General features: G+C 45.1%; 2 protein-coding genes and 1 long non-coding RNA gene across 3 annotated transcripts in view; 2 read left to right on the plus strand and 1 right to left on the minus strand.

The window, feature by feature from the left end:
• Positions 1-26,500, minus strand: part of LOC145658818 (uncharacterized) — an 85,641-nt gene that overhangs the window by 22,585 nt on the left and 36,556 nt on the right. Inside the window, exons 2-3 of the long non-coding RNA XR_014124728.1 lie at positions 24,654-24,778; positions 11,154-11,355 (exon numbers count right to left, since the gene is read on the minus strand). This is a non-coding gene — a long non-coding RNA (uncharacterized LOC145658818). The remainder of the gene's footprint in view (positions 1-11,153; positions 11,356-24,653; positions 24,779-26,500) is intronic.
• On the plus strand, positions 16,032-20,474 carry obi1 (ORC ubiquitin ligase 1). The gene is made up of 6 exons (XM_035524766.2): positions 16,032-16,169; positions 17,511-17,646; positions 17,844-17,935; positions 18,083-18,301; positions 18,689-18,777; positions 18,961-20,474. Exons 1-6 carry the CDS (start codon positions 16,101-16,103, stop codon positions 20,018-20,020), a joined length of 1,665 nt encoding a protein of 554 aa, XP_035380659.1. The 5' UTR covers positions 16,032-16,100; the 3' UTR covers positions 20,021-20,474.
• On the plus strand, positions 21,423-24,660 carry pou4f1 (POU class 4 homeobox 1). The gene is made up of 2 exons (XM_026996046.3): positions 21,423-22,096; positions 22,476-24,660. Exons 1-2 carry the CDS (start codon positions 21,974-21,976, stop codon positions 23,457-23,459), a joined length of 1,107 nt encoding a protein of 368 aa, XP_026851847.2. The 5' UTR covers positions 21,423-21,973; the 3' UTR covers positions 23,460-24,660.

Consider the following 26,500-nt stretch of genomic DNA (forward strand, 5'->3'; position numbering starts at 1 on the left):
CTTTCACTTTATCTCTACATCCGCCAGGACCATATGATGCCATCTTCAGAGAAAGCCTGTTACCCTCACACCGTCTGTAAAACCTGGAAAGAGTGGGATATGATTGTGCATTTTCTGACAAGACCCTTAGCTAAGGAATACCCCCCCCCCCCGCCGCCCATCTGTCATCGCCCCGGCAACACTACATCTCATAATTAACATGAACTCACAGGTGCAGCGTGACAGTGTGTCCTTAATTAATAAAGTGTGCCTGTCAGGGCTCGCGCTGCCCCAGGCCCTGGGCGCTCGGCAGCGTAATCAGATTTAGGGAAGAAGTGCAGTGGACGCTTCCTCCCCACACCACAGGGGTGTAATGGATCAGATTAATAGGCAGCTATGAGAAGCAGGCTGTAACACACAGACTGATCTGGTTATAGGTGGCATGATGGATCCCACAGCCTGAGATTCTTCCCTCTCTACTCTGGGAGCCAAGGACGAGGCAGACAGTGGTGTTTGGGAGACGTTGGGACAGGCAGAGCAGCACAGAGATAGGTAGACCTGTGGAAGAACATACACAGCTGCTCACAGCTCTACACTTGTCCAAGGGACAAGCTGCTGTTTAGAGATAGCAGACACATTTGCTCAGTCTCACTCCTGTGCTGGTTTCGAGCAGTCTGATCCCACAGTCTGATCCCACAGCAGATGAACATGCCACTCAGGGTTCGCAGAGAGAAGAACGTTGATCTGCCACCACCTGTCCTTTGGCATTATGACATCAGGAGTGACCGTGTGACACGGAATTCTAGGAATCTCTGCTGGAAGCTGAGCAGAACCCGTGTCAGGACGGCCACAGTCCATCCTCCTGTCTCTCACGAGGCCTGCCAGTCCTACCAGTCCTGCCAGTCCTGCGTCTGGATCAGATTAGTCCGAGCACTTAGCAGGAGACATGGGATGGCAGTCCAGAGGAATATTTCACAGCCCGGCGTGTCACCGCGGCGATAAGAGCTCCTTAGCCAGAAGGACATTCCAAGATCTCAGTCCTGCTTCATTTACCGCTGTAAACAAGAACCTGGCTCAAAGTGTCTCGCATTTAATCAGGAACACTTAAGTGCTTTCACAGAAACTCAACAACTTTTAGATGAAGCCCTCTGTCACCCTTAAAATATTTATTTCAATATTAACCTTTGTACTGCATTTAAAACACTATCAACCCCATTAGAAGCTTAATACAAAGTTTATTAGTCACAAATCTGACCTGTGTAATGTTAAAAACATAACAATGCCAGATAAATTGTGGACGACACACTTCCTGTATCAGTCTGGGTTTACTTCAAATAGCATCTCTTGCTAAATGTCCCCGCATGCTAGACGCCTGTCTGGTTTGTTGATAACCCTAACCACATAACAGTAGCTTATCACTCTGCTAGTTAATTGGAAAACTATTAACATCTGTAGCTGATACAAATTAGACTATTCAAACAAGGAACTTGTTACTGCTGCAATACGAAAGAACAGGTCAGAGTTCGTCCTGCACAACATACCTCTCAGCAATATCATGACCGTGTAGATAGGATTTCTGGGTAATAGAGTTTATTGCTCTGTGAATGAGCATAGCTAGACATGTTCAAACCAGAGAGGTGTCTCACCGTAACAGGCACACTCAGTGTGAATACTGAATTATGGTGATGTCTATATTAAAGTGTACACAGTGTGAACACTGAATTACAGAGGTGTTTTTATTAAAGTGAACAAAGTGTGAACAGTGAATTATGGTGGTGTTTGTCTTAAAGTGTTGACTCAGTGTGAACACTGAATTACGGAGGTGTTTGTATTAAAGTGAGCACAGTGTGAACAGTGAAGTATGGTAGTGTTGATCTTGTGTCGTGTACATGTATTGTGACAGTCCTAATCATTTCAGGCTCCCCTTGAGACTAAGAACTGGTGCACTGGACAGTATTAAATGGGTCTTCATCTCTGTAGAGACCAGAATAGATTCCTTTTGAGCACTGCATAATGTATTTTAACCCCCCTGCCTAATTGTGACCTCTTAGCCTATTCAGATATAACAAACCATAAATCATTTGCTTCTAAATAAACCAGCTAACACAGAGTTATTTAAAAAAACTGCAGCACTGCTTAAACAGACATCACATGCCCTATCCTCGGAGAAGACTAACGTCAGACAATGTCTCCCTGCCGACAGATAGCAGAAGCAGAGACGCTCCACTGAAGACTAACACACAGAGCTTCTGCTTCACTTATTAAGAAAAAAGTCACATTTAAATAAAAAAAAACCCCGAGAGAAAGCGCAGCCTTGATTCTATATGGGCGTTGGCAGAATCTTTAATTACTGTTACAGAGTTAAGAATTGACCAGCCTCGGATATCTGCACAATGTCTCAGAACAAAGGGGCTGTTTAATGAAGTCTTATGATACTGTGAGCATCTGAAACAGAAAACAGAGTCTGGAGAAGGAGGAGTTCTAATTGTGCTGGACTGGGAAATGAACGCACGCTTCCATATGAAAACCAGCAGCATGCGTTATTACGCTAATCCCCAAATACCGCTGATTAATTATTGATGTATCGTAGGCCAGTCAAACGCAGCCGGCTAACGTTTCTCTGCTTCCAAACGGAAACTGGGGCAACGGGGCATATGCAGATATAATGACTGCTCATGCGCACACTTGTGTCAAAACGTGATTGTTCGCAATACCGAAGCGCAGAGACTTTGTGGAAGTTTCCACCCAACAAGCACAACGCCCACAGGCTGAGAAAAACACTTGAATATTAGATCATCCTAGAGTACAGTGACACAAGCCATAAAAATATTCACCTTATTACTGCAAATAGCCAGTGGTGTGTCTGCTTCCAAATGTGCTTGTGCTGTGAATCAGGTGAGTTTTTCTCTGCAGTTGTTAGAGAAACAGCACAAGGTCAGAACGGCTCGTATCTGTCGGCCCGTTCCACACAGATACACATCTCAAGGACCTTGTGCTCATCTTCGCTGGCCACAAGATCAATAACGGGAAAGCGAGACGATGACTCAGAACGTCTGGGCTTCCACGCCAGAGCACGAGGAAAAAGCAAAAAACAAAACAAAACAGACAAACAGCTGGTGTTACTAACGGAGAGGCAAAGACATCAGGCTGAGACCGAAGAGGGCCACATATGGTGCTTCCACAGTCTACCTGCGATGGGGTAAATATAAGTTAATGATGACTGAGGAAAGATTACGGCTCTGGGAGGGGATGCCTCGGAGTGCCGGTACATGCGTGGATAGGAGCCAGCCGTCTACATCACACACACACACGCACACACATTTATACACACACTACAGCTCCTCACTCAGAGATGTACTGATTATCAGGTGCATAAGAGTCAGCACCTAGCACACACCTGCCAGAGGCAGAGAGAGAGAGAGAAAGAGAGAGGGAGATATTTTTCTCAGCTTTGGGTAGCAGCTAGAGAACTGGCCCTAGGAAAGTCACATGCAGCTCAGAGCCATATGTTTCGCCTCTGGAAGGCAGGAATTCATGTTAACAAGTGTGTGTGCGTGTGTGCATGTATGTGTGTGGCAACTATGAGTGTAACATTAATACGTTAGAAAATTCTGAACAGGTATATTTAGGCAAGCATTCCCTTTACACTCCAAGAGGTAGAACTATAGAATCAAACCTCTATGGGATATTCTAGAGTCTACAGTATTACAGTCTTACTGTACAACAGTGTTAAAGTGCTACAGTATTACAGTATTGTGGTACTGCTGTACTACAGTGTTAGAGTGCTACAGTATCACAGTATTATTATATTACTGTGCTACACTGTTAGAGTGTGACAGTATTACAGTATTATGGTACTGCTGTACTACAGTGTTAGAGTGCTACAGTATCACAGTATTGTGGTATTGCTGTACTATAGTGTTAGTCTTACAGTATTAAAGTATTACTATACTACAATGTTAGAGTGCTACAGTATGTAGGCCACAGCCAACAGGGTGATGAGTCACTGCTTATGCACCATGAAATATTACTTCACTGATACTCATTTTGGGTAGAAAGTCACCAATGTTCAAGATAATTTAATGTGTAAAAATCCACCCACTCTCTCTCTCTCTCTCTCTCTCTCTCTCTCTCTCTCACACACACACACACACACACACACACACACACACACACACACAATACCTCTATAGGACTAAAATTAGACTAATAAAGTGTATGTATTTTCCCACATCAATTATAGCAGAATGCCAAAACCCAGCTGAAGTGTTCAGGGTAAGACCAAAAGACTCAAATGCACTCTGTCAGATGATTCCATCATTCATACAGTTAACGAGGGATCAATAGGTAATCCTCCCTGACTCTGCGTCTCCACCGCGTTCAACAGGCACATTAACTGCACTTGTCATTTACATCTCCATAACCAGGACGTCTTCTGCTGACTCACTGTGCACTAAGCACCTCCACAGTGAGCTAAGGTTACAGAACTGTTGGAAGCATCATTTCCAGGTCATGACCTCTGGAAACATCAATAGAGCAAGTCTGAATTAGGTTGGTTTGGTGAGCTGCCTGCCAATGATGAGCCCTGATAAACCACATTAGGAATGACCGGAGAAGAGACGAGCTCTTCAGACACGCCTGGTTACACGTGTTTGCGTGTCTTTCATTTAGAGTCATTTACACTTTACTGAAGAGAAAACGTCCATTTAAATGCGCCAAACATGACTTGGAGGTCTTCTCGTGATATTTTTTAATGTTAGCTTTGTAAATGTGCTCTGCTGTGAAAAGTTTATATTAATTTTCACTACTTTTGATCAAACTGGGTTAAAATGGATGTGTTAAATTTCACCTTTTCTGCTTACTCAGTTCAAAATGCAGAAGACTTTGAAGGCACTTTGATGTTTAACTGTTTATTTGATCACAACCAGCAGCACATCCAGTCTGGTGTCAGATTATACTGCACGCTTAGAAACGGAGTTTTCCCAGCCGGTAAACATCACACGCTGCCTGTGCCTTAATAACCTCTCTGTTCCACCTCCAGGTGAACTGCACATGAGCCACGTCAAGCCTCATACTGTATCACCCCTCATCACACCTCATACTGTATCATCCCTCATACTGTATCACCCCTCATCACGCCTCATACCGTATCACCCCTCATCACCTATCACACCCCATACTGTATCACCCCTCATACTGTATCACCCCTCACACTGTATCACCCCTCATACCGTATCATCCCTCATCACCCCTCATACCGTATCACCCCTCATCACCCCTCATACTGTATCACCCCTCATACTGTATCACCCCTCATCACACCTCATACTGTATCATCCCTCATACTGTATCACCCCTCATCACGCCTCATACCGTATCACCCCTCATCACCTATCACACCCCATACTGTATCACCCCTCATACTGTATCACCCCTCATACTGTATCACCCCTCATCACACCTCATACTGTATCACCCCTCATACTGTATCACCCCTCATCACGCCTCATACTGTATCATCCCTCATACTGTATCACCCCTCATCACGCCTCATACCGTATCACCCCTCATCACCTATCACACCCCATACTGTATCACCCCTCATACTGTATCACCCCTCACACTGTATCACCCCTCATACCGTATCACCCCTCATCACCCCTCATACTGTATCACCCCATATCACCCATTATACCATATCACCCCTCATACTGTACCACCCCATATCACCCATTATACCGTATCACCCCTCATAGTGTGAATGTATGTTGTATTTACATTTAGTCTTTTGGCAGATGCTTTTATCCAAAGCGATAACAGAATATTATAAAATATTATATAATACAATAAAATACTATATAATTAATATTATATAATACTATAATACTATATAATACTATAAAATACTATATAACACTATAATACTATATAATACTATAAAATACTGTAATACTATATAGGGCTATAATACTATATAGTACTATATAATACTATAATACTATATACTAGAATACTATATAATACTATAATACTATATACTATAATACTATAATACTATATAATACTATATACTATATAATACTATAATACTATATACTATATAATACTATAATACTATATAATACTATAATACTATATACTATAAAATACTATAATACTATATACTATAATACTATATACTATAATACTATATACTATAATACTATATAATACTATAATACTATATACTATAATACTATATAATACTATAATATTATATACTATAATACTATATAATACTATAATACTATATACTATAATACTATATAATGTGAGTTGGTGTGTGCAAAGCCCCCAGCACCCCCAGCAGGAGAGAGTTCTGGGATACAGGAACAGAACTCCAGCCAAACAGGGACTTACAGACTTAAGGGAGCTCAGATTCCCACAGATGTCCTCAGATTCCCACAGATGTCCTCAGAGTGTTTAGTCCATTTATGGATTAACACTCAATCCTTAGCATCTCTGACTCTCTCTCCATGTATCTCCTGCCCTCCAAAGACACACACACACACACACACACACACACACACACACACACACACACACACACACACACACACACACACAACTGCACACTGCCTGCAGCCTCTCTCTCTCTCTCTCTCTCTCTCTCTCTCTCTCTCCCTCTCTCTTTCTTTTTTCCTTTCTCTCCCTTCATCTCTCACTTCCCCTCCCCCCTCCCTCCTCTCTCCTTCTTCACTTTGTGGAACCGGACGTTGGTAGGTAGACAGCTGTAGGAGGTCAGAGGTTATGTGCTGCTCCTGCAGAGATAAGCAGGCTGGACCGGCGCTGCACTCTGCTACATGCAGCTGCGGAGGTTAATAGAAATGTATCGACAAGAAAACAGTGTGCTTACCCAGGTCCTGCTGCAAGACAATACCCCGCAGTCCTGCAAGCAGATGGGCAGGGTGGGGGCACAGCGTTACAAATGAACAGCATTTTATAGCTTTATAGCTGGTAATGCAGGGGCCAGTCCATTAGGGATGAGACCACTACTATCCAGATGCAGAGATTAACTGACTCTGATCAGTTTAGCTAACATCTGTTTAGCTCTCCTGGTGCTTTATTAATGAAAACCTTTACAGGCCAAATGTGTTTTGTTTGTAGTCAGATCACTGCAGTCAGATCACTGTAAACAGATCACTGCAGTCAGCTCACTGTAGACAAATCACAGTACAGTTCACTGCAGTCAGATTACTGTAGACAAATCACAGTACAGTTCACTGCAGTTAGATCACTGCAGTCAGATCACTGTAAACAGATCACTGCAGTCAGCTCACTGTAGACAAATCACTGTAGAAAGATCACTGTAAATATATCACTGCAGTCAGCTCACTGTAGACAAATCACTGTAGAAAGATCACTGTAAATATATCACTGCAGTCAGATCACTGTATCGTTGCTATGGACAAGGACCCTTTCTCCACTCTTTGAAAAATGCGGGGCTATGTAGCATTGGGCAAATGTGGGCGGGGCTATGTAGAGTCGGGTAAACATGGGCGGGCTATTTCAGGTCACATGACATGAGGAAGGTTTGACTGACAGCTTGCAAGAGCGAGATGGATCATGGGACAGACGCCCCGGCCTCTGAGACCCAATCACTTTACAGGAAGTTTGTGCCAGTAGGAATTTATGTCAGTTTCTGATTTGAATTCTAAAAAATGTTTACGAGTGCATATGTGTTCCAGTTAAATCAGTTTAAGACATCGTCACTAAACAGTTCGATTTTGTTGTCGGTATCTTCCTTTGTGCGCAACATGGATTTATCTTTTTTTAAACATAAATGCATCCACTAAACAGTAAGTGCTGAGTGCTAATGTGTGTATGTGTGGAAGTGTCGGCACATGGGGGCTCTGGAGGTCATGAGTCTACAGTAGGTTCTACTCCTGAATTAAGACTAAAACACTAAATATCATGAAACTTCAAATAAAGACTCAAAACATGCCAGAAAAGACATCCAGCACATGCTGAGAAACAAGTCTGATTCCGGTTCCTGCCTGGGAAATTATAAAGCAGGTCATTCAGTAGACATACATCACGCACGACACATCGTCACATGACCCTTCACTCCTAGTGGACAGGTCCACTCGGGTGCGCCCGGTCGCGGCCGGTCACGCCCGGCTGTGCGGCACTCAGCCCTGACTCCTAAGCGACCCTGATTATGAGGAGTGCGGTGTGTGTGTCCGCGCGGCCTCTGGAGGGAGGTTGAGAGGGGCCGGCTGGCAGCTCTCCGGCCTGGACCGCACTCTTATTGGCTCATTATTCAGGCGTGGTACTGCTGGGCGCTGTAACAGGCTGGTCACTAAAGGACCAAATGGTTACCATTAACTGGAGAGGCCGTGTTTTTATTTGTTCAAATGTTTCTGACCATGAAAGCACAGTTCAACAAACCCTCTGTGTCGCTGCTCTGCTGACGTGTTTATTATTTTCTCCCTCTTTGTGCAGATGGTTGTATAAATAAAATATTCTCACGCCTGATTAATTTACGGTAGCACAGAATCAGACTGAGTACAACCAGACAACAGCACTAAATGCTAACTGCTAGTACGACAGAACGGAGACTCCGCTGGCTGAAACTCCGGCCTGCTGATCACAGCACTGCAGCTTCTCAGGTTCAACGCCCAGTGAGGAAAATTCAGCACGAGAAACTGTACCCTGGCGAGCTGCAATTTCAGAGTTTTGTGTGGAAATAATTAGCCTGCTTAACATGCCATCTGGGCCGTGCGGCGCTGGCAGGCAGTGGGCACCAGATGCTGCCTGGCTAGCCCCGCTGCTGTGGCACGCTGCGGGCTGACGAAGCCGCGGCTACTGCCGCCTTCTCTCCCCAAACGCTGCTGCTGGAAACCGGAAACCTCCCCTGAAAGAGGAGAAGGGGAGCCGTTATGTTCCAAACGCTGCATTAGGAAACTCGTTGGCTTCTGCTAGCGCAACACACGCAACATCAACTACAGTGTTGGAATCTTGGAACTTTTGCTAATTAAAACCGCTGTGTGAATTTAGGGCGGGTTGTTAGGCACCTCGCCTGTTTTGGCTGGTGTCATCTTAACGACTGAACTGGCTCGCACACCCACGCAGGAGAGATCGTTGCCTCTCAGAGCTTTACTGCACATTACACCCCATTTAGTGCTCAACTGCTGCACTTACAACAAAACCTCCCTGATTATAAAACCCAACCGTCTCCTCCCAAATCTGTCTCGTTATCAACCATGAGCAGACGCCTTTTAATTCCACATTCTCCCGGCGAGCGGCCCAGTGACAAACAGGCTAACATATTTGTGCAATTGGAAGACGCCTAGACAGTAACTTGATAAGAGTCTGAATTTACTCGTTGAAGTAAAAAGTTCCTGAGATCAGCATCACGTGGGTGTGGTGAGTCCCGGCAGAGCAGAGAAACTGTATCTGCCCTGGAGGAGCAGCCGTTATCACGGGGCCATCGTCACCGGCTGATAGCGCAAGGCCATATACAGTAACAGCAGCAGCGGGAGATCCAATATGAGGATCAATGGCCAGGACAACAGTATTCCTGTTAACCCTTTCAGTGCCTCTAATTCCCCGCTGGACGACAGCGTTCCTGTTAACCCTTTCAGTGCCTATAATTTCCCGTAGAACGGCAGTACAACAGGACTATAGTACCAGGTCATAAGAAGCTATCATATAATAAGTCTTCTTATACTCGGGGTTAAAGTGTAGAGAGTATTGGTCCATAATAATGAACTCTGCAGAAAAGAGTGTCAGACAGATCAGGGTCATCAGTGGCAGAGCCGCGGGACAGGGTCTGTCCACTACGACCTCTGTCCCGCTCTGTCCCGTACAATACAGCTTCTGTACTCTCTCTCGGCTTGGTTTGCAATGCAGATTGCGTGTGCACACGTGTGTGTGTGTGTGTGTATGTGTGTGTGTGTGTGTGTGTGAGTGTGTGCATGGGGGGTGGGCGTGTGCCTGGTGTGAGCAGGATGTGTGAGAGTGAGAGAAGCAGGGAACAGAAGAGAGAAAGAGATGGAGCAGTAGAGAGAGTGAAGCCCCCCAGGAGACAGACCATAGCCTCCTGCAGTGGTTCCCTCGTGGGCAGAGAGAACAGTAATTGCCAACAGACGCTGTCACACAGCACATCAGCCTCTCAATGTAGACTAGATAATGCATCACTCCATGGTCAAAACACTCCTCTGCTCACTCCAGCTAGGGTGCTATGTCACCCGAGCCCAACAAACAGATGTATATGATTTTAAAAGATAATTTAATTATATATTGATATAATTGATTTAATTAGATATTAAAATATTTCAATATAACTATGAATGATTAATCAGAGTTGTTCAAACTGCGTAGTCCTGATATGCAGTTTACTTCCTAGTTTGTCAAATCTCAAATATTTAATGTGAATAATTTTTCTAGTATAATCTTATGAAAATAACTAATATGTTCTGTAAATATCTATATTATTATTTAGCACTTTTTAACCCAATTCCAATTTATTTTGTTTACATTTTTGATGTATTTGTTGCTATCATTATAATCTATTATCATGCCTGAATTTTAAATTGTATATAATTTTAACGTTTACTATAAATACAATGCTAACAATGCACTTCCATGCACACACAAAAATACATCAGTTGAATAATCTTCCAGGCTTACATTAAGTGAGAGGAGTTCTGATCCTCAGGACCGCAGGCTCAGTCGGTCCAGGCTCTCTACAAGTCTTGTTTATTTGAACTGAAAACTTTACTTTTACATTTAGTTACAATATTGGTCAATATGTAAATTAAGAAGTTAATTAAATTTTTCATTTTATGAAAGTTAGCAAATATTTTTTTCATGGCCTGACAAATTAAATCTTACAGATTTTTTCAAGTAACATTTTTTAAGACAGAGACAACCACCCTGGTAATAATTACTGAAAGGTTAATAATTACTAAAGGTAAATTCACACCGTTGTAACATCAAAGCAAAGCCACACTGCCACACAACCATTACAGCAACACCTGTTCTTCACCTCCAGCTGGAGGGACATGTAGAGTGTCTCCGGGTGGAGAGCTGGGTGGAGCAGGACAGGTGTGTAACCGCTGTAGTGCTGCTCTTACCTTCTGCTCCGAGTGTCTGTGGAGGTCAGGACCTTCGCAGAGGAGGTGGCTCACCTGGTTCCTGCAGAAGACGGCGTCGCAGGCCGGGACAGCAGCCTACCGCCGCCGTGCGGAATGGCCAAGCCAGAGAAAGCGGGAGGGAGCGCACGCACAGGCTCAGGGTGCAGGGCTAGAGGCTCCGTGCCGGACAGGAAAGGAGCACTGGACTCCAGAAGCCTGGTCGTCTCCTTCTGCTTCTCCCTGAATGAAAGCAATCCTGAGACACAAAAGGGTAATGGGATCTCAGCTCCTGAGATTTTCCCTTTCTTAATCATGTTCATAATTAATTCAAGAACATTGATAATTTCATTACATTCTTTTTGTCTTATCAATAAATGATGTGCCTGCACTTTTGGTCTTGTGTACGGGAGAGAGAGAGAGAGGGAGAGAGAGATGGAGAGAGAGAGAGGGGGAGAGGGAGAGAAGGTAATACAGTACTAAGAGCAAGAAGAGATGAATACGATACAAACAGCAAAGTGGTAATTATAATCTTTGACCAGGCCACTGGCAGCACAACATGAAGTCAACTGGTCACAAATAATTAATAAGCCCTTATGGTGTGTGTACGTGTGTGTGTGCGTGTGTGTGTGTGTAAGAGTATGTATGCTTGAAAACCAGATTAACGTCTTGAATTTATGTTTTGTAAATGAAAAATGTTGCATGGTAAAAAATGCTGTGAAAAAAAGTATTGAGGCTGAATTCCAACTTCCTTTACACATCAAAATATTAAAACAAATATACTACAAGCTTTAGTTGAACTTTACTGTGGTAGATTCAACTGGTCAGACTGTAATCTCCTCTATTCAAAGACCTTTTAATTACAAAAACACAATTAAATCTAATTTAATTAAGAGAAAACACCATGAGAGGAAAGAGAGAGAGAGAGAGAGAGAGAGAGAGAGAGAGAGAGAGGGGAGAGGGGAGAGAGAGAGAGACTGAGGAGTCCAGGTCGAGTCAGAGGAGATGTGATGCATTTATACACAAGTGTGTGTGTGATGTCTGCAGTGTTTAACAGGTGTGTGTGTGTGTGTGATGTCTGCAGAACAGACTGACCCCTTAGACAAGAAAATTTGTCACAAATGATAAAAGAACTCAATTATTTTAAAAATGGACAAAATATCTGATTATCCTGAACTCAATTTGTCTGCCTTCAAAGTTGAAAAGAAAAAATAAACATCAGTATGCAATTTCCCCAAAGCGATATTCCGATTCTCAGGACCGAGGGATATGGAGAGGAGGGATGAAGCAGAATGATACTGGGGCAGTGACCAATGACACTCAGTGGGCGGAGCTAATCTGATAACAAGCCTGGATAAACTGTTGTGTAAAGGGGGTGTACAGAGTCACTCAGAGCCGATCAGGGATCAGTACCTCTGCTGCTTGGACAGATGCTCCCTGAATTCAGATAATTGTGTAACTGTGCTCAGAGCAGACACACTGACTCTCACCAATGTGGCAGTCACCAGAGAACTGAGTTACAGTCTAGCAAGAAGCAACAGAGAAGTGAAGAACCTCCATTACTGTAGGAGGCCCATCAGTCTGAAGGATCTGTACAGAAGAAAGCGTATTTATGTCTCGGCTGCGCTATTCTCTCCGTCTGTGATACAACCGGCTCAGTGTGAAACAGCCTTAATAACATCCTGGTTGAGGTGTGAAACTGAGGGGTTATGCTTTAGCCTAAGTTAAGATGGTGATACAGGGTGATCATGACAAGTTCGGGAATTTTATTCCCAGTTTATTGGACACGTGCTAACTGTGTTTTAGGTGATACCTGACGCTGATCTCTCCACTACTCTCTCATACCTTCACATTTCCATTTCCATTTCTCTGCTCTCGGGTGCCACCCTGTCCTGATCCTCCCCCAGATGGGCAGGAATGGGATGAAGGGGTAGACAGGGCCAGTGGAAGACAGCATTTCTATAACAATCCCCCATCTCTCCCCCAGGGCCCTTGAGAGTGGAAGGGTGTGTGTGTGTGTGTGTGTGTGGGGGGGGTACCGAAGACCCTCGCAGGTTGAGAGGGGCCGCAGGTGCTCTGTAAAGGGCCAGACACACGACAGACCTTCAGGCCAATAAAAACCACACATGCACAGCTCCTCCTAGCACTGCTCCCTGTGACCGGTTGCAAGGAGGAGTAAGTATGATACGGGAGGAGGAGGAAGAGAGAGGGAGAGAGGGAGAGATTCAGGGAAAAAGAGGCTCACAGACAGAGAAAAAGGGAGAGACAAAGCATGAGAGTGGGACAGAGAGAAATGCAAGTAGCTCCCCGAGTCTTAAGAACTACGATGACAACTCTTGCTTTGCATTAAAGATTTGAAAGATTCTTTTGTTTTGCATTTGTCCTGGAGTGAGCTAGGCTGCTCTGAGGTGACATCACTTCCTTCTCACGTTTTGACCTTCCTCGGTTGAGATGCGACACTACACACTGCAGACCACGTGAGTCATGTGTGTAGCGCTAACGAACAGATGAACCCTGTGGAGGTTTTAATGGGGTTCTGTTGGAGTTCCAGCTGATGAACTCTACCCTGCCGAGACCGAGAGTTTAGGGGAGGATCCCACTGGTACAATCTGTCGCCATGGTGCTCTCCTCATCACCACAGCGATCGCTGTCAGAGGCAGCACTAATCAATACGTTCCACCTGCAGGTGACGGGGCAAAATGTCTGAATCGCCCCAAGAGTTCAGCAATGCAGCGCTATGGTACTTCTGCAGCGCTGAAAAACACCTGTCACACCAGTGGTGTGTGTGTGTGTTAGGGATCAGGCAGGGGGGCAGGATAGAGGGAGCGGACCAGAGATGAGCTAATTAATGTAATCATTTGTCAGTGGTTTGGCTTTATGGAGAAAAGGTCACCCGGTCAGCGCAGGTGTTGGCGTCTCCACGAGCAGCTCTAAGGCAGTCTAAACCTTTACCGGCAAAATGGTAAAGATGCCATTTTGCCATGGAAGCACGGCAGGCTGCGCAGGCCTGACACACAGGTCACGCGCCCACTCCTATAAATCACCCAGCCAGGGCGAATCTGTCAATCCACGTCATTTATAGGATGAAAAATAGCAGCCAGGATGAGATCAATAGAGAGTGGGGTCTCTACCAGCTGGGATTCATTGACTGTCACCAATGAATGAGTAAACCATTACAGAGCCACTGTCTGAAGGAAGGAGGAATATGCTCATCAGATCAAAGAACATTCAAACACTGTTCGTTTCTTTATGAAGGTGCTGGATGGCTTTTTATTTGCACAGAGAATGAGTGTTTTATTGACACATTACAGTATGTTACAGTATAAGTTTGCAAGTTTCCAGAATGTGCCGTGATGGAGTTAATGAGTCAGAACAGACAGCAACTTTCTGTGGCAGTAGAGCTGCACACACACACCCGAGTGGGTAAATAAACCAAATCTCAACTTTGTTAGTAACGTTTGTAAGAGTGGGAACCCAGTGGATAAAAGTGGCATTTCAGTGTACTGAGGGGATATACGCATCATCATGATGACATCATACTGGATGACACCAGGTTTATATGGGAAACTCGGAAAACACTGGAAAGGTAGAGAGAGAGAGAGAGAGAGAGAGAGAGAGAGAGAGAGAGAGAGAGAGAGAGAGAGAGAAACAGAAATATAACAAGAATTAACTGCTGGAAGTAGGAACAAAATACAAATTCATATTATGTAACACACACACACACACACACACACACACACACACACACACACTTTCTCTATTCATAACTGCATATATTTGTGAGGATTCTGTATTACCATGAATACAGTACAGGCAGACACAGACATTCAGAATGTATCGTTCATAATCTGCCCAGATAAAAACTATTTAATTAAACCAAATTTAGTTTGTCCATCCCTGGTGCACCTTTAAGCTTTTCAGCGCTTTGGAATAACTTCTGGTAAAAAATATGTGATATACAGAAATTGTATATATTTTTCCTGTGCTTCATATCAAAGGGTGCAGTTTACTAATGATTAATTATAATGTACAAAAATACATTGTAATAGTGTGTGAGTTTTAAGTAGATTTTAGTTGTGTAGCCTCATACATTATAGACTTTGCTGACTAAACCGAAATCAGAAGCACTGACTCAACAATCTCGCGTTTCCACGCTGGTCTCCAGAGGAGCTGGAGGTTGAGTTGCTCCGGTCTACACGATTTAAATTCCTGCTAAACCTTCCACGTACATTTAAACAGAGAATCCACGACACCAGCACATTCCTGATACATTAGAAACCTGTACTTTGAGCAGTTTTCTCTGGCTTATTCTTATGAGTTAGTGCGATTTTAATTTAATTATTTTTGCTTGAGACTAATTTGAGGAACGGGCCTTTTAGTCAGTTTAGGATTTCACCACAGTCGTTTGGCACAAGGTGTCACAGGGTAATCACAGGTGTCTTAAGAACAGTAAGTGTGACTGAAGTAGCTAGAAAGTGGACAAAGCTAGTGTGAGTGCGAAAGGAAACCATGCACTCTTCAGAGGTGCAGCCTGTAGTTTTCACACAGCCGCGCGGTAGTTTAATGCCGAGGCACAGCTGTAAAAATGACAGTAATGGAGTTGCAGCATCGCCGTTCAATCAATGGACAACGGTGTTTCCCAGCGGTTCAGTTCTAATATTGGTTAGTCCATAACAGCGGTCTGTAGGGCCGTGTGCCACGCACCGTGGCGATGAATCGGGAGCTCCGCGCCTCTGACGCCACCGGCCATCCCGTCTGCTTTACTCCTTAAGTCACGCCGTTTCTTCATCATACGCAAGAGGCACCAGAGTCATCGGCTTCGGGTTACCCGTATTCTCTTAAATGCGGTTCGGCGTCTCAGCGACCCAACACTCACCGGAACGGAGGCTACCGCCGCCTCTCCGGGTCACTACAGGAGCGTCCCTACGGCTCGCCGTAGCGCGTGTGGTCCCTCCGGCTCGCCGTAGCGCGTGTGGATCGTAATTTGGATTTTGAGACCCAAACATGTCGCGCGTCCAGAACGTCACTCTGTCGCTCACGTTACCGATCTCGTGCCAGATTTGCCTCGGAAAGGTACCGAAACTATCAGTTATTGACTTGGGTTAACTACCCCGGCTAAGGGCTTTGGGTGAGTTAACTACCCCGGCTAAGGGCTTTGGGGTGCGTTAACTACCCCGGCTAAGGGCTTTGGGGTGCGTTAGCTACCCCGGCTAAGGGCTTTGAGGGTGGGTTAGCTACCCCGGCTAAGGGCTTTGAGGGTGCGTTAGCTACCCCGGCTAAGGGCTTTGAGGGTGGGTTAGCTACCCCGGCTAAGGGCTTTGAGGGTGGGTTAGCTACCCCGGCTAAGGGCTTTGAGGGTGGGTTAGCTACCCCGGCTAAGGGCTTTGAGGGTGGGTTAGCTACCCCGGCTAAGGGCTTTGAGGGTGGGTTAGCTACCCCGGCTAAGGGCTTTGAGGGTGGGTTAGCTACCCCGGCTAAGGGCTTTGGGGTGAGTTAGTGGTTTAGCTACCCCGGCTAAGGGCTTTGAGGTTGGGTTAGCTACCCCGGCTAAGGGCTTTGAGGCTGGGTTAGCTACCCCGGCTAAGGGCTTTGGGGGTGAGTTAGCTACCCCGGCTAAGGGCTTTGGGTTGAGTTAGCTACACCGGCTAAGGGCTTTAGGGTGAGTTAGTGGGTTAGCTAACCCGGCTAAAGGCTTTGAAGGTGGGTTAGCTACCCCGGCTAAGGGCTTTGGGGTGAGTTAGCTACCCCGGCTAAGGGCTTTGAGGGTGGGTTAGCTACCCCGGCTAAGGGCTTTGAGGGTGGGTTAGCTACCCCGGCTAAGGGCTTTGGGGTGAGTTAGTGGGTTAGCTACCCCGGCTAAGGGCTTTGGGTTGAGTTAGCTACACCGGCTAAGGGCTTTAGGGTGAGTTAGTGGGTTAGCTACCCCGGCTAAAGGCTTTGAAGGTGGGTTAGCTACCCCGGCTAAGGGCTTTGGGGTGAGTTAGTGGGTTAGCTACCCCGGCTAAGGGCTTTAAGGGTGTGTTGGCTGATAACAGTTAATTAGCTCATTGGTTCTGATTGGCTGCTTTGATAACGTACCTAAAACTAGACTGGTTAGCTAAAGGAAAAGTTTAGCCTGATATTTGAATTCCTCTCACAGATGTAAACCAGGACTGGGGTTAGTCCCTCGCTAGGTAACATGCTAGCTCATAACTAAGCTCAGCTAGCGGACCATCATGGGTCTTTCCATATTGAACTGTAACTAGTGTTAACCAACCCTGCTGGAGAGTGTCTCTCTTTGAAGTCTTGCTATCTAGCTGTATTTCCTTTATTTCAGAACACAGCGTTCAAAATGTTTTGCCACTTTGTACTTTTTGAAAGGTGTTAGTTTCATTACACATACAACATTTGACTCTTAACTTCTAAAACCCACAGGTTCGCAAACCCACCATTTGCTGTAATAACCACGTGTTCTGCTTTGGCTGTCTTGACGTCTGGCTGAAGAAGTCGAGCCAGTGTCCTACCTGCAGAGTGGCCATAACTCCCGAAAATCCATGCCGAGAGATTATCGGTAACGATCTGCTTGCTTTAGCCTGTTAAACCCAGATGAGTTTGTGGTAGAATTAGCTAGAATCTATTTCTCTGTTGTCTGCTGTTTGTTGATATGAAAAATGTATGTTAAAACGTGTTTGTATGCATGTGTACAGAGTACGTTCTGCATTCTGATTTGCCTTATAATTCTCTCGCCTCTTCTGTGTGTTATAACAGGTGCAACAAATGACAGCGACTCAAATGAAAGCTATTCTGTTAAGAAGTGTCTCAGAAAGACCCGTGGGGAATTGTTACTGCGAGAATATGAGGTGTGGAGCTTTTTTTTAATGTAACCTCTCAAGCTTCACGCTTATGGGGTGCCTTTGTGAGTGTTGCTGTTTTAAGTATGTAACAGAAGCTAACCTTTTCACATGAAAGAGGCCCTGTTATGAATCACTGGATTGTCTGTCTTGCAGGAGGAAATCGAAACCCTCCTGAAGGAGAATGAGAACCTGAAGACCAAAAACTCAAGCCTTGAGGCACAACTGAACACTGCTCTAGAACCCAGCACCGTCCTGGTGTCTCGGAGTGAGACTCCAGCCGACCACAGCCTTCTGGAGGACTCGGCTAATAAGCTCAGAGCTGCCAGTGATCTCTGTAAGAAACTCAAGCAGGATATGGACAAGCTAAAAGAAGTAAGAGCTTGACTTTCCTTAAGTTTAGACAGAAACATGGCGCTTTGTTAAAGGTAATTGACTGGTCATTTAGCCAGTATTGCACCAAACACTCCTGATGGGCTGTTTATTGAGAGTGGACCTTTGGCTGTGGAACATCTGCCTGGCTGTAATGAAATAACTTTGCTCCCTGTGCAGCTGTGAGGCAGGCTCGTGTGTGTGTGTGTGTGTGTGTGTGTGTGTGTGTGTGTGTGTGTGTGTGTGTGTGAACTTTCACTGACCCCGTCCCTCTCAGTGGAAAATGGTTGCTGCTGCACAGTTCCTCTGTGGCTCCTGTTGGCTTTGAGACCATCTGAGTTGCTTAATCAAAAGATTTCTGGAGTGAAAAACCTGCGTCTTGTCCCTTAGGCCAACAAGACCCTGCGGTCCCAGAATGTCGACCTCATCCAAGGAAACATGCGCTTGAAGACGGAAGTGGAGAACCGGTCTCCTCAGAAGTAAGACCTTCCCCCACAGGTAACGGGGGGCTTAACCATACACATAACGAGTTTTCTCGTCAACTGTTTTTGTTTTATGAATTTAAGAGAAGGGTATGTATTTTTGTGTGTGTAGAGAAAGCAGTCTCGATGCATGCGTGTCTGACTGCGTCTATTCCTGCCTTGCGTGTGTTGTAACGTCAGGTTTGGCAGGTGCACAGTTGCAGCTCTGGAGGCGAAGGTCCAGCGTTATGAGAGAGAGCTGAGCCAGCTGAAGAGAGCCCTGGAGCGCAGCGACACCTACATAGAGGAACTGGAGGCGCAAATGGCGGCCAGCCGGAGGGGCGGGGCCCCGGCCACAGAAGGAGCCCAGGGGAGGAGCTCTGCCTCTGTGGAGCGGCAGGGCGAGGGGGTCCAGCGTAGTAGGATAGCCACGATGCGGAGGAGTTTGAGCGAAATGGAGGAACCTTCGGTCTACACCGACTTGGACAGGAAGTCAACTCCGATGGGTCTCCCGGATGGGTGTGGCTTACTCTTGACTACGTCAGGCATGCATCGTGGGATGGGCCTGTTGTGTGGAGCTGGGGAGGAGGCACTCCAGGATGCTGGCATCCCCTCCACCCCTTCCACACCCTCGTCCTCCCTCAGTTGTCTGAGCCTCAGGAGTCCTGCAGGTCGTGGTGAGGCCAGACCAGACACCCCACGCCTTCCCTACCTCCGCCGGCTCAGGTTTGAAGACCGCGGTATCGCGGTCGGCATGCAAGGCCCAGCGACGCCGGCCGAGGGCACATTATGGGGAGTCTGGCAGGACCCCTGTACGTCCCTGAGCACGAATAAGGCCAGATGTCCACCGAGCGGGGACAGGCTTGCAGGACACAGCCAGGACAGCATGGATGCTGCGTACCTGGACAAGATCTCTGAGCTGGACTCCATGATGGCTGAGTGCGAGGGCTCCAGCAGCCAGACCTCTCAGCCGCCTCTGGCGTTGCCGGAGTTCTGCGTTCCCCTGACAGCAGATCGGGGGGCTGGTGATGACCTCTTGACTGACCCATTCACGGTGACAGAGGAGCAGACCATACCCACAGCACGTGACCTCAGCGAGGCCAAAAACCACGCCCCCTTCAGCATTCCAGCATGGCATGCTGGGAGAAGCAGCGCAGCGGCTGGAAAGGAAGCAGAGGCTTCTGGTGAATCCAAGAAGCGCAAGAGTGCTGTTACCTTAGCAACCTGCAGTCCTTCCAAACTGTCCAAGATAAATAAATAAAGGGAGATATGTGAGATGATGATGGTGTGCCAGTCTGCAGGCCGGGTTGATTCAGAAGGGCGATTCACATTAACTACACCAGGAGATTAGCTCCTTTGGAAATGATGCCTCACTGCTTTTTCTGCGTTTTAGGACATTATTACCTTTTCTTAGCAGTTTGTTTCTCATTTTGTAATAATGTCAGCTGTATGTGTGTTAGATGTTGGGAATGTTCTGCTAGTACAGCTCTCACCGTGATGAGTATTTTAATACAGTCATAGCAATGACTTTTATTTGTTCTTTAGATGAACTATAGATGTTCTTATGTTTTTATCTAAGTGTCCATCATGTTACATAAGCGGGCTGTCTAGCTGTAACACTTTAAACTCTACTAAAATAAATGTAATGACTTTAAGAACTCATTAAGTGATGTTCGTTGGTAATTTCAATGTCCATAAATGAATTTTTAGTGTTATGACGGTTTTTTTTTTTTAAATAGCAAAACTAGATTGTGTGGTTGCTTCTAGGTATACTTATACTTCACTGTTAAAGCCCCTTAATGTTTGTAATAATTTAATTTGCAAGTTTCGCCGACCCCCGACATCCCCACTCTTGGAGCTGCATGAAGGCGCGTGAGACAGAGCTGCGTCTACGGGTCCTCGTGCACAGCGCGAGTCATAATTGTTAATAGTGGGCGTGGTCTGTGCTCTAATTAGTATCAGCCTCGTGCTATCAGATGGCAGATAACTGCTAAACAAATTGGTTTAATATCCACCGTAATCTTGTACATAGTCTTTTAAGAAATTAATTAATTTAAATGAAGCGACACTTCATTTGTTCAAACATTCCACGGTTAGGCAATTAAACTTTTATGTAATGATTAAAGGTTGGTGAAATATACATGATACCGTTTCATTTGCATAATAAACCAAGGTTTTAAATGCTGCTACCAAGCCTTTCACTTCAGATCTCGGCAATAAGCCTGCTTAATAATACTGAATAATAATATAATAATAGCAGGGTTATCTGGCCTATCCGGGCAGGCTGGAGATCATGTAGAATTTGAACAGCGTTACTGAGTGATGAGCTCGGGCCTGCGTTGAGCTGTGCGCGTGACAGCCTCCCGTTAACCGTCCGCAGCGGGCGGGTGAGCTGTGCGCGCTGATAAAAGCGGAACGCGGCGGCCACATTACTTACACTGTCGCTTCCTCGTGCTCTTCTTGGGCTGCCCAAATAAAATGGCATGTTGAGAATACCAAACCATGACTTTTTGCGAATCCGTTTTTCCCCACAGACAAACCCAAACTTTTGTTTTGTCATAATTGAATTTAAAAATTCGTTTAATCGGTGGGATGTCACAAATAAACGTTGGAACGGGTTATTATTCAAAATATTATTTAAGAGTATGAAAAAGTGTTTTTATTATCAATGCATTTGAGAGTCTTTTCGACAGGCCGGATTGATACGTAATTATGCTGTAAAAGGTTACACTGTTAAAATGACATGTCCGTAATACATTTACACGCCATAAAATCCATGGGAAAAAATTCACGCATGCGCAACCAGTCCACAGGTGTGGAAGTCGCGCTGGGCCAGTCCGGTGTGCAGAAGAAGACAAGACGTGAGGCGCAACGGAGACACGAGAGTCAATCGCGCTTGAAGCAGCCGTTCTCTCTCGGGCTGTGGCGTTCAATGTCTCGCGAGAGAAGGCGCGCTCACTTGACGAGATGTGAGGGGCTCAGGTGTAAGAGCGCTTCTCGAGCCCAGCGCAGCCATACAGGAGACAGATAAGCGCGAGCCATACACGGCAGGCGTCCTCGCTGCACCCGCTCGTTGCAGCCTTCTCAAACCGCCAACCACTGCATCCGGAGCGCCCGACAACCTCGAACTTTCTGCACTTTTTTTTCCTCGAGCCTGTATTTTTTCCTCCTTTCCTCTGCACTTTAGCTCTTCGGGGAGGGATCGCTCGCAAACATGATGTCCATGAACAGCAAGCAGCCACATTTCGCCATGCACGCGACTTTACCTGAGCACAAGTACACGACTCTGCACTCGAGCTCGGAGGCTATCAGGAGAGCCTGTCTGCAGACTCCACAGGTAAACGAGCCCAAACTTCTCTCGCTTTTCTCGCTAGCTGAGTCGCACGCGAGCTCGGTAATAAGCGGCGCTGCGAGGCACTTTCTGCCACGCGGCGCTTAATGTTTTTTTCATGTATTCCACGGCGATCCGCTGAATTCTTGTGATCTTTTTTGAGAGCACGCTCACAGAAGACTCCCGCTTCATCCTTTCCGAATGAATGTTTATGACCGCGAGCTTGTAAAAGGAATGTTCTCTATGTATTGACAGCGCTCCTCGCATGCATGTTCTCACTCTTCTTTTTCGCTTTCTTCTTCTCCGTCTCTCTTTTATTTCTCCCCTCGCGCTCTCTGTCTCTCCCTCTCTCTCTCTCTCTCTCTCTCTCTGTGTCCGCGTGTAGCTGCAGAGTAACATCTTCGCTAGTCTGGATGAGACGCTTCTGGCGCGTGCCGAAGCGCTGGCGGCCGTCGACATCGCGGTGTCACAGGGCAAGACGCACCCGTTCAAGCCCGACGCCACGTACCACACGATGAACAGCGTGCCGTGCTCGTCCACGTCCACGGTGCCCCTCGCGCACCACCACCACCACCACCACCACCCCCATCACCCGCACCACCAGAATCTGGAGCCCCCGGACCTCATGGACCACCTCAACTCGCCGTCGCTAACTCTTATGTCCAGCGCGCACGAGGGTGCCGGGGGCGGCGGAGGAGGCGGCGGCGGGGGGCTGATCTCAACGTCCTCGCACGCGCACTCACACATGCACGGGTTAAGCCACCTCTCCCACCAGGCGGCTATCAACATGAACTCGCCGCTGACCCACCACGGCCTCTTGCCGGGACACCACAACGGCGCTCAGGGCGCACCGGGACTCGCCAGTAACGGACTGGCTTCCATCAACGACTCGGACACGGACCCGAGGGAGCTGGAGGCGTTCGCGGAGCGCTTCAAACAGCGGAGAATCAAACTCGGGGTGACGCAGGCGGACGTTGGGAGCGCGCTGGCAAACTTGAAAATTCCTGGGGTGGGCTCGCTCAGCCAAAGCACGATCTGTAGGTTCGAATCTTTAACACTTTCGCACAACAACATGATCGCGCTCAAACCCATCCTGCAGGCGTGGCTGGAGGAGGCGGAGGGGGCCCAGAGAGAGAAAATGAGCAAACCCGACATTTTCAACGGGAACGAGAAGAAGCGCAAGCGGACCTCAATAGCGGCGCCCGAGAAAAGGTCGTTGGAAGCTTACTTCGCCGTGCAGCCGCGGCCGTCCTCGGAGAAAATAGCTGCCATAGCAGAGAAACTGGACCTTAAAAAGAACGTGGTGCGAGTTTGGTTTTGCAACCAAAGACAAAAACAAAAACGGTTGAAATTTTCAGCTGCTCACTGATCTTACGAGAACATTTTTTGACTGAGTTTGGGGACCAAGGATCATACAAACAGCGCTTTCGGTCTGCTTTCCACGCAGTGGGGTTTCGTACTGGTGCAGTCTTGACAAATAAGAGCATTCTTTTGGTTTATGAGGCGTCTTGTCCCATCCGTTGGTTTTCACAGTACTGGTGAATGTGAAGTATGCAAATCGCAGGTAATCCGGACGAACTACTTCCGAAGATGTTCCGAAGAGAAAACTGTCCTTAAGATCTCAGCGATGCCTTTTCCAAATCATCGCGAGACTAGACACGTTGAAATTTATTTTAGTGAAGTATGTTTTTCCCCCCAGTAACTTTTGTTTTAATCGATGAAATAGCCATTGAAGGATTACCTCATACCCCTGTCTTGTTTTAGTTAGTGTCAGTTTATATAGAATTTAATTTATTTCCGTATTTGTGTATTTATTCATTTATGATCGGGAACTGCTGTGTTTGGAAATTTATTGATCTGTCAAAAGCAGATTCTGTTTATCACCGTCTGAACGTTATCGAATGTTATCATGCAGTGTTTAAAACGTTATCTCTGATGAAAACAGAGGAAAAAAACGAGAAAGACAGAACGAAAGAAAAGAGGAGAGTCTCTTTTAATTTATGAGTGCGAAATAAAGGTGGCAACCACCGCTTGTATTTGTTTTGAAATTGCACTGAAATCTATTTCCTAATATTATTATTTAGATCGGTTAGAAATATTGAAATGCTTTTGTATATATACGTACAAATGACACTTTCTCACGTGCATAAATCGACTCCCAATTTCTGCAAATCAGAACAGACTAATTTTATCTGTCAGTGGCATTTTCATACGAAAGTTCCAGTAATAGATCAATAACACTAGCATGTGTCCGGTAATTATATTTACATTATGATGGAGCAGAATCCAGAAAAAAGAGAATTTCTTTTTTTGTATACTTTGGTTTGCAGTGCAAACATTCTATGCATTGAAAAAAGCACTACATAGAATATCTACCGGTAGACCTTTGTGGATGGTGTAAGTCACTGTTTAATGCCTGTTTTCACATAAAGACACAACGTTGTTTGTCGTGTTAATTGTTCAGAAGAAAAAAAAAAGTTGTGTAAGTAGTAATTTATTTTGTGCACAAGTATGTTTACAAACAGCGGCCACGTGCATCATGAGACGTCTCATTGAGTCATACCTGTGCACTGTCCGGCAGCCGCGTGATGTTGCGCGCGGATCCCCCTCTCTGTTGTCCTTTCGTCCTCCTTTCTTCTGTTCTGTAAGCCAAATCCAACTCTGTGGGGCGCGCGTCCCGGTAATCTTCTAAATAAATGAAAGAAAAACAAAACGGGGCTGTATTTTATTGAATATTTTATTATTTCTTTTGGTTTTGGTAATGTGTAATAAGTCTACCCCAGAGCAAAAAAGCACAGCTGCCGTTGGCACCGGAAACCAGGCCTAGTAAATCATTTTCATTAGTTATAAAGGAACCATTTATGTGCAATCTGAATAACGGCTGACTGTTCAAGGTGCACACTAATGCATAATTTAGTTTAATAATTACTTTTTCCAGTAGTTAAAATAAATGATGCACGTTTACACTGATATTTCTATTCTATTTGTACATATTGTCCTACTTATATTTGTGCTTATATATATGACTTCCTGTCACTCGAGCGTTTCCACATGAAAGCTTGACGATATTTTGAAGAGAAAATCTTCGGCATCGAGAGCAGGAGCGGAGCAGTGAGTCTGCGGTTAACACGTGATAAAAACACGACGAATTATTTTGGAAAATGGAGGGTCTTAAAAGTTTAAACCAACCGAGACCAAACTTATTCCGCTGTCGCAGTAGTGAGTTTGGCATATCATTTAAAATAAAATAAATAAATAAATAATAATAACAACAACAACAATAATAATAATTATTATTATTATATTACAATTTTATCCTTATAGTTATTTTTATTAACATCACTGTCATTATCATTATTAATTATTCACATGATTTCACTTATTATTGGAGCATCTTCCAAACAATAAAGTACCAATATATCTCAGTATTGTAATGTCCTTTCTCTATTTAGCCTTGTCCTGAATAGACAACAACAGCAATAATAATAATAATAATAATAATAATAATAATAATAATAATAATAATAATAATAATAATTATTATTATTATTATTATTATTACTATTATTACTATTATTATTACTACTACTACTACTTCTACTATTACGATAGACAGATAGATAGATAGATAGATAGATAGATAGATAGATAGATAGATAGATAGATAGATAGATAGATAGATAGATAGATAGATAGATAGATAGATAGATAGATAGATAGATAGATAGACAGAAAGATAGGCCTTAAAAATCTAAGCCATTACATAAACTGTACATGGCTACTTAAACATTAAATTCGAATACCCTTGATTCGGGTTATTAAATAATTCATGCCCTGAGGTTTGGAAAATTAATAAACTGAATACAACAAGACGCTAATTAAAAACCTGAGTAATTATTATCGCTAGCCTAATGGGATGGTACCATGTCATACAAATGGCATTTCTTCTCTGCATATGTCTGCTAAATAGGATACATGGGAATCACTTTAACCGACACCATGAAACATTCGCAAAATCACCACCGTTAGGTCTAAAGTCGTGTATGTTGATTTTATCCATTGTATTCTAAGAATCTTCTTAAAACATAACTCTGACTCTCCATATTTAATTTTGCCTGGCAATTATTGGCCCTGTGACATTCCACAAATGTCTAAACCAGACACGTGCGTTTCGCTCGTATTTTCTGAAAGTGATCGCGGCTAGAACAGGACGCGAGACCGTAGAACTGACAGGGAACACGCGCCTAACCTGGAGATCAGGTCGCCTGTAAACGGTATCAGTGAGATCTGGAAAACATGACCATTAAAAGATCTCGCTCCTTGCCTCCTAACGACAGCATGAGAAAACATTTTAATTTGACAACTTTGTGTATTCACAACGGTCAGTGACACTGCAAATATTTCAGTGCG

Source organism: Electrophorus electricus, chromosome 7, assembly GCF_041902795.1.
Source record: "Electrophorus electricus isolate QZ-2024a chromosome 7, ASM4190279v1, whole genome shotgun sequence".
Classification (NCBI taxonomy): Eukaryota; Metazoa; Chordata; class Actinopteri; order Gymnotiformes; family Gymnotidae; genus Electrophorus; species Electrophorus electricus.

Bases quoted from the DNA above. Each gene is read 5' to 3' on its own strand.
- obi1 (XM_035524766.2), top strand. From the start codon at position 16,101: ATGTCGCGCGTCCAGAACGTCACTCTGTCGCTCACGTTACCGATCTCG. The intron at 18,302-18,688 runs GTAAGAGCTTGA...CTTGTCCCTTAG, and splicing joins ATATGGACAAGCTAAAAGAA to GCCAACAAGACCCTGCGGTC. The intron at 18,778-18,960 runs GTAAGACCTTCC...TTGTAACGTCAG, and splicing joins GAGAACCGGTCTCCTCAGAA to GTTTGGCAGGTGCACAGTTG.
- pou4f1 (XM_026996046.3), top strand. From the start codon at position 21,974: ATGATGTCCATGAACAGCAAGCAGCCACATTTCGCCATGCACGCGACT. The intron at 22,097-22,475 runs GTAAACGAGCCC...GTCCGCGTGTAG, and splicing joins CCTGTCTGCAGACTCCACAG to CTGCAGAGTAACATCTTCGC.